This window comes from Coregonus lavaretus, assembly GCF_964263955.1.
Source record: "Coregonus lavaretus genome assembly, chromosome: 27".
Lineage (NCBI taxonomy): Eukaryota > Metazoa > Chordata > Actinopteri > Salmoniformes > Salmonidae > Coregonus > Coregonus lavaretus.
The window spans coordinates 43,116,058-43,124,703 of NC_140014.1; the positions used below are offsets into that span (position 1 = coordinate 43,116,058).

General features: G+C 47.5%; 1 protein-coding gene across 2 annotated transcripts in view; it reads left to right on the forward strand.

The window, feature by feature from the left end:
* Positions 1 to 7,691, forward strand: part of rbm25a (RNA binding motif protein 25a) — a 32,142-nt gene extending 24,451 nt beyond the window's left edge. For both annotated transcript variants that reach the window (XM_084144336.1, XM_084144337.1), the window contains exons 14-18: positions 653 to 1,094; positions 4,382 to 4,680; positions 5,883 to 5,981; positions 6,942 to 6,989; positions 7,276 to 7,691. In XM_084144336.1, coding sequence (XP_084000462.1) covers positions 653 to 1,094; positions 4,382 to 4,680; positions 5,883 to 5,981; positions 6,942 to 6,989; positions 7,276 to 7,368 — 981 coding nt within the window. In that variant the 3' untranslated portion in view covers positions 7,369 to 7,691. The remainder of the gene's footprint in view (positions 1 to 652; positions 1,095 to 4,381; positions 4,681 to 5,882; positions 5,982 to 6,941; positions 6,990 to 7,275) is intronic.
* The last annotated feature ends 955 nt before the right edge of the window (positions 7,692 to 8,646 follow it).

Sequence of the window (8,646 nt, forward strand, 5' to 3'; positions counted from 1 at the left end):
TCTTTCCAACCATTTCCTCCCTATTAAACACAACCCTGCTGTCTTTCCAACCATTTCCTCCCTATTAAACACAACCCTGCTGTCTTTCCAACCATTTCCTCCCTATTAAACACAACCCTGCTGTCTTTCCAACCATTTCCTCCCTATTAAACACAACCCTGCTGTCTTTCCAACCATTTCCTCCCTGTTAAACACAACCCTGCTGTCTTTCCAACCATTTCCTCCCTATTAAACACAACCCTGCTGTCTTTCCAACCATTTCCTCCCTATTAAACACAACCCTGCTGTCTTTCCAACCATTTCCTCCCTATTAAACACAACCCTGCTGTCTTTCCAACCATTTCCTCCCTATTAAACACAACCCTGCTGTCTTTCCAACCATTTCCTCCCTATTAAACACAACCCTGTGGGGACAATGCACATGAATCAACAATGCACATGAATCAACAATGCACATGAATCAACAATGCACATGAATCAACAATGCACATGAATCAACAATGCACATGAATCAACAATGCACATGAATCAACAATGCACATGAATCAACAATGCACATGAATCAACACATTCATCTTTTTTTTCTCTTTTAAGTGTGTTGAGACTTTGTATAAATGCACTTTAAATACATTTGATTTGATTTGAAACCAAGATGGAGGAGGAGGCAGAGCGGAGGAGGCAGCCCCCGGTCAAGCCGGACCCAGAGGAGGAGGTGCAGCAGGAGAAACCACACAGGGAGAGGGAGCACCGAGAGAGGGAGCACCGCAGGGACAGGAGAGGAGGAGGAGGAGGAGGAGCAGACAGGCCTTCTCCCCAGCACCCTCAGCCCCAATCAGACGACGACCTGGAGGAGGGGGAGGAGCTTGATGATCGTGACTGGGAGGACTCGTCAGATGCCAGGCCAAACCCAAACCTGAAGCCCACGCTGCGGCCAATCACGTCGGCCCCCTCGGTGTCGTCGGGCAGCGGCGGCGCCACGCCCAACTCCCCTGGCAACGAGTCTCCCTGCGGTATCATCATCCCTCATGAAAACTCTCCTGAAGCCCCGCCCACCGAGGAACAGCGGCCCAAGATGGGCCTCAGCCTCAAACTGGGTGAGTTAGAACTAGATTGAACTAGATGGGCCTCGGCCTCAAACTGGGTGAGTTAGAACTAGATTGAACTAGATGGGCCTCGGCCTCAAACTGGGTGAGTTAGAACTAGATTGAACTAGATGGGCCTCGGCCTCAAACTGGGTGAGTTAGAACTAGATTGAACTAGATGGGCATCGGCCTCAAACTGGGTGAGTTAGAACTAGATTGAACTAGATGGGCCTCGGCCTCAAACTGGGTGAGTTAGAACTAGATTGAACTAGATGGGCCTCGGCCTCAAACTGGGTGAGTTAGAACTAGATTGAACTAGATGGGCCTCGGCCTCAAACTGGGTGAGTTAGAACTAGATTGAACTAGATGGGCCTCGGCCTCAAACTGGGTGAGTTAGAACTAGATTGAACTAGATGGGCCTCTGCCTCAAACTGGGTGAGTTAGAACTAGATTGAACTAGATGGGCATCGGCCTCAAACTGGGTGAGTTAGAACTAGATTGAACTAGATGGGCCTCGGCCTCAAACTGGGTGAGTTAGAACTAGATTGAACTAGATGGGCATCGGCCTCAAACTGGGTGAGTTAGAACTAGATTGAACTAGATGGGCCTCGGCCTCAAACTGGGTGAGTTAGAACTAGATTGAACTAGATGGGCCTCGGCCTCAAACTGGGTGAGTTAGAACCAGATTGAACTAGATGGGCCTCGGCCTCAAACTGGTTAGGTAGCGTTGTATGTCTAGCTATATGTTGAACATTTCACATCTGTATGTTGAAGGATACTGAACTTTTTGAAAGTTACTAGTTAAGTCATCATCACTGTCTCTCATCCTAACATGCTGACCACACCGCTCGCGTTGTGAAATAAATGTACACATACACGTTATTCAATCACTGCATCCAAACTGCTCGCGCGCGTCAACGAGCGTCTGCGTGGCCAGGCGCTAAAATAGAACTTGGTTCTATTTGTGACGCTTGACGCGCTGCAAGTCCCGCCTCTCCCATCTCCTCATTGGTTTTTAGGAGCATCCACCCACGCGGGTGATTGAAAGATGAACTGTCCACCCTCCAGTCCAGTAGGTGGTGGTAATGCCTCTTAAAATTTATAGCCAACCGCCGTATAAAGTCCAGAGAAGAAGAAGAAGCCTGAAGGAGGAGAAAATACTAGAAACTCACTCTGTTTACCCTTTTATCTGTGGATGAATTGTCAGAGTAGAGGACCGTGTGCATTTCAGGTAATAAAAAAAAACAACCCAATGTTTATATCCCAGGACAAATTAGTTAGCAACAGCAAGCTAGCTAGCTAAATTGCCATAAATGTTTAATGCTTTTCGACCTGTCCCCAAATGTATATAGTTGGTTCAGAGTTCATTTTGATATTTCAACCTGCGTGTTCTGATCTCGTCTGGTGTGGGTGGACAAAATCAGCATGCCCGCGCCCGGTCTAGTCTCGTCTGGTGTGGGTGGACCAAATCAGCATGCCCGCGCCCGGTCTAGTCTCGTCTGGTGTGGGTGGACCAAATCAGCATGCCCGCGCCCGGTCTCGTCTGGTGTGGGTGGACCAAATCAGCATGCCCGCGCCCGGTCTAGTCTCGTCTGGTGTGGGTGGACCAAATCAGCATGCCCGCGCCCGGTCTAGTCTCGTCTGGTGTGGGTGGACCAAATCAGCATGCCCGCGCCCGGTCTAGTCTCGTCTGGTGTGGGTGGACCAAATCAGCATGCCCGCGCCCGGTCTAGTCTCGTCTGGTGTGGGTGGACCAAATCAGCATGCCCGCGCCCGGTCTAGTCTCGTCTGGTGTGGGTGGACCAAATCAGCATGCCCGCGCCCGGTCTAGTCTCGTCTGGTGTGGGTGGACCAAATCAGCATGCCCGCGCCCGGTCTAGTCTCGTCTGGTGTGGGTGGACCAAATCAGCATGCCCGCGCCCGGTCTAGTCTCGTCTGGTGTGGGTGGACCAAATCAGCATGCCCGCGCCCGGTCTAGTCTGCATGTAACCCTCTAGCTTTGTACCTTCATTCTCTATAACCCACAGTTTCACACTTCCTGATTATACACCTCCTATTAGTCTCTCTCCTTCCCCACTATAACCCTGTTTCATTCCATCTCTCTCTCTCCTTCCCCACTATAACCCTGTTTCATTCCATCTCTCTTTCTCCTTCCCCACTATAACCCCGTTTCATTCCATCTCTCTCTCTCCTTCCCCACTATAACCCTGTTTCATTCCATCTCTCTCTCTCCTTCCCCACTATAACCCCGTTTCATTCCATCTCTCTCTCTCCTTCCCCACTATAACCCCGTTTCATTCCATCTCTCTTTCTCCTTCCCCACTATAACCCTGTTTCATTCCATCTCTCTCTCCTTCCCCACTATAACCCCGTTTCATTCCATCTCTCTTTCTCCTTCCCCACTATAACCCTGTTTCATTCCATCTCTCTCTCCTTCCCCACTATAACCCCGTTTCATTCCATCTCTCTTTCTCCTTCCACACTATAACCCTGTTTCATTCCATCTCTCTTTCTCCTTCCCCACTATAACCCTGTTTCATTCCATCTCTCCTTCTCCTTCCCCACTATAACCCTGTTTCATTCCATCTCTCTCTCTCCTTCCCCACTATAACCCCATTTCATTCCATCTCTCTCTCTCCTTCCCCACTATAACCCTGTTTCATTCCATCTCTCTCTCTCCTTCCCCACTATAACCCCATTTCATTCCATCTCTCTCTCTCCTTCCCCACTATAACCCCGTTTCATTCCATCTCTCTCTCTCCTTCCCCACTATAACCCTGTTTCATTCCATCTCTCTCTCTCCTTCCCCACTATAACCCCGTTTCATTCCATCTCTCTCTCTCCTTCCCCACTATAACCCCGTTTCATTCCATCTCTCTCTCTCCTTCCCCACTATAACCCCGTTTCATTCCATCTCTCTCTCTCCTTCCCCACTATAACCCCGTTTCATTCCATCTCTCTCTCTCCTTCCCCACTATAACCCCGTTTCATTCCATCTCTCTCTCCTTCCCCACTATAACCTCGTTTCATTCCATCTCTCTCTCTCCTTCCCCACTATAACCTCGTTTCATTCCATCTCTCTCTCTCCTTCCCCCCTATAACCCACTGTTTCATTCCATCTCTCTCTCTCCTTCCCCACTATAACCCCGTTTCATTCCATCTCTCTCTCTCCTTCCCCACTATAACCCCGTTTCATTCCATCTCTCTCTCTCCTTCCCCACTATAACCCCGTTTCATTCCATCTCTCTCTCTCCTTCCCCCCTATAACCCCGTTTCATTCCATCTCTCTCCTTCCCCAGGCGCCGGCGCCAGCCCCAACCACCAGATCCACACTGGGAGTAAACGTAAGAAACTCGCCAACGCCGACAGCGTCTTCAACATGTTTGGAGAGGAGGAGGCCGACGAGGCTCCCCGTAAACGTAAGCTGGTTCCGCTGGACTACGGTGAGGAGGATAAGGCCCTGGGTCTGGACGGGGCGGAGGGACCCGGAGGGAAGGGAGAGGAGAAACGGAAACACATCAGGAGTCTCATCGAGAAGATCCCTACGGCCAGACCTGATCTGTTCAACTACCCTCTGGACTGGACCGCCGTGGACTCGGTAAGGAGGACGAGGAGGGGGCAGTGGAGGGACCGTAGGACCTGGTCTTATGGGTAGATTACTGGGATTTACATCAACATAATGTACTTGATTTAAAAAGGGTCAGATCGCCGTGGACTCGGTAAGGGGGACGAGGAGGGGCAGTGGAGGGACCGTAGGACCTGGTCTTATGGGTAGATCACTGGGATTTACATCAACATAATGTACTTGATTTAAAAAGGGTCAGATCGCCGTGGACTCGGTAAGGAGGACGAGGAGGGGGCAGTGGAGGGACCGTAGGACCTGGTCTTATGGGTAGATCACTGGGATTTACATCAACATAATGTACTTGATTTAAAAAGGGTCAGATCGCCGTGGACTCGGTAAGGGGGACGAGGAGGGGCAGTGGAGGGACCGTAGGACCTGGTCTTATGGGTAGATCACTGGGATTTACATCAACATAATGTACTTGATTTAAAAAGGGTCAGATCGCCGTGGACTCGGTAAGGGGGACGAGGAGGGGCAGTGGAGGGACCGTAGGACCTGGTCTTATGGGTAGATCACTGGGATTTACATCAACATAATGTACTTGATTTAAAAGGGTCAGACCGCTGTGGACTCGGTAAGGGGGACGAGAAAAGGGTCAGACCGCTGTGGACTCGGTAAGGGGGACGAGGAGGTGGCCCACAGCCCTTGTCTGGAACTCCTGAGTGGCGCAGTGGTCTAAGGCACTGCATCGCAGTGCTAACTGTGCCACTAGAGATCCTGGTTCGAGTCCAGGCTCTGTCGCAGCCGGCCGCGACCGGGAGACCCATGGGGCGGCGCACAATTGGTCCAGCGTCGTCCAAGGTAGGGGAGGGTTTGGCCGGCAGGGATGTGGGTTGGTTTCCCACGGGGGGCCAGTATGAAAAAAAAAAAAATATATATATATATATGTATCCACTCACTAACTGTAAGTGGCTCTGGATAAGAGCGTCTGCTAAATGACTCAAATGTAAAATGTGTGGGTCAGTTGGAAGGAACGTGGCGATGGCAACGCTAAGGAATGGGTTGAATTCCTGCAGTCCCATGGGTCCTGGTCCTCTGTGGACAGCTGGGATTAAAATCAACGTCATCTACTCTTAACACATTTGGTCAACTGGAAATTGAAAGCTGTGTGGAAGAACTAGCCATTCTCTGATAACATCACAGCATGTCTGAAACTCTCGTTCTTCCCGTTTCAGACTCTGATGGAGCGTCGCATCAGGCCCTGGATCAACAAGAAGATCATAGAGTACATTGGAGAGGAGGAAGCTACGCTAGTCGACTTTGTCTGTTCTAAGGTTGGTTAGTTAGTTAGTTAGTTAGTTAGAGTAACTGATTTAGTGGGAGAGAAAAGCATGACTGTCTTGTGGAAGGATGACATTGGTTTCCTTCCCCTGTAAGAAGTCTATAGACAAGGTATGACAGCGACGCATGTTTTCGTTTAGTTTACCTGGTCACTGTTTCAAACACTAACTTTTTAGCATTTGTGGCACAAATCCAATGTAGCTATACACTGAGTGCACAAAACATTAGGAACACCTTACGTCGAGGCGTGGACTCTACAAGGTGTCGAACGCGTTCCACAGGGATGCTGGCACCATGTTGACTCCAATGCTTCCCACAGTTGTGTCAAGTTGGCTGGATGTCCTTTGGGCGGTGGACCATTCTTGATACACACGGGAAACTGTTGAGCGTGGAAAAACCCAGCAGCGTTGCAGTTCTTGACACAATACGGTGCGCCTGGCACCTACTACCATACCCCGTTCAAAGGCACTTACATTTTTTGTCTTGCCCATTCACCCTCTGAATGGCACACATACACAATCCATGTCTCAATTGTCTCAAAGCTTAAAAATCCTTCTATAACCTGTCTCCTCCCCTTCATCTACACTGATTGAAGTGGATTTAACAGGTGACATCAATAAGGGATCATAGCTTTCACCTGGATTCACCTGGTCAGTCTGTGTCATGGAAAGAGCAGGTGTTCCTAATGTTTTGTACACTCACTGTATGTTTGTCAATGGTACCAATATGTCCTACTCTAACTTAAAGCTTGCGTTTTATAATGCATCGTAAGACATGTCATAAGCATGTAACTAAGTTTCCACTGTAGTATTCTGTTCTTCACATTGGACCATGGAGATAATGACGGGACACTGTATTGAGGACCCGTTGTCTCTGGGTGTGACTTATTCCCCGCGGTAGGCAGAGTGTTGAGGTCTTTCACGGTGTTTTACCAGCTTGTTCTCTCTCCTCAGGTGATGTCTCACGGCACACCGCAGGGGATCTTGGATGATGTTGCTATGGTGAGTTATATAATAGATCATGATTAAACATGGCCATAGGAACAATCTTACAGGCTTAACCAGTTTGCAGATCATGTTTTATTTTATTTTTTTATTTTATTTTATTTAACCTTTTATTTAACTAGGCAAGGCAATTAAGAACAAATTCTTATTTACAATGATTAAATGTAAGCCTACATTTGAGTTAGTTATAAGTCTAAGTTTGTTCTCGTCAACAGCGTCATAAAAAGTAGTACAACAACGTGTGAGAGACAGACCACTAACTAACTGATGTGTCGACCTGCAGGTTCTGGACGAGGAGGCAGAGGTGTTCATAGTTAAAATGTGGAGGCTGTTGATCTACGAAACGGAGGCCAAGAAGATTGGTCTGGGGAAATGAAGACTAATGCTACAGTACTGCTGTACAGGGCCAGTTTTTTTCCCCCTCTGGCTTCAAGTCTCTGTATTTCTCTGACTGATCACTCTGACACCTCTCACTCACTAGGGTGTTGAGACTCTTGGACATGGGCCTATTACCTTTCCCCAACCCCCATCTACCACCCCCATAAAATATCTCAATACTTTGTAGAAGCACCTTTTGGCGGCGATTACAGCTGTGAGTCTTTCTGGGTAAGTCTCTAAGAGCTTTGCACACCTGGATTGTACAATATTTTGCCATTTATTCTTAAAAAAAAATATTAAAGTTCTGTCAAGTTGATTGTTGATCATTGCTAGACAGCCATTTTTAAGTCTTGCCATAGATTTTCAAGCAGATTTAAGTCAAAACTGTAACTAGGCCACTCAGGAACATTCAATGTCGTCTTGGTAAGCAACTCCAGTGTAGATTTGGCCTTGTGTTTTAGGTTATTGTCCTGCTGAAAGGTGAATTAGTCTCCCGGTGTCTGTTGGAAAGCAGACTGAACCAGGTTTTCCTCTAGGACTTTTGCCTGTGCTTAGCTCAAATTTGTTTATTTTTATCCTAAAAAACTCCCTAGTCCTTGCCAATGACAAGCATACCCATAACATGATGCAGCCACCACCATGCTTGAAAATATGAAGAGTGGTACTCAGTGATGTGTTGTGTTGGATTTGCCCCAAACATAACGCTTTGTATTCAGGACAAAAGGTTCATTTCTTTGCCACATTTTTTGCAGTATTACTTAAGTGCCTTGTTGCAAACAGGATGCATGTTTTGGAATATTTTTATTCTGTACAGGCTTCCTTCTTTTCACTCTGTCATTTTAGGTTAGTATTGTGGAGTAACTACAATGTTGTTGATCCATCCTCAGTTTTCTCCTATCACAAACATTTAACTCTGTAACTGTTTTAAAGTTGGCCTCATGGTGAAATCCCTGATCGGTTTCCTTCCTCTTTAGCAACTGAGTTAGGAAGGACGCCTGTATCTTTGTAGTGACTGGGTGTATTGATGCACCAAAGCTTAATTAATAACTTCACCACGCTCAAAGGGATATTCAATGTCTGCTATTTACCCATCTACCCATCGGTGCCCTTATTTTTGCGAGGCGTTGAAAAACCTCCCTGGTCTTTGTGGTTGAATCTTTGCTTGAAATTCACTACTCGATTGAGGGACCTTACATATTATTGTATTTGTGGGGTACAGAGATGAGGTAGCCATTTAATAATCATGTTAAACAATATTATTGAACACGGAATTAGT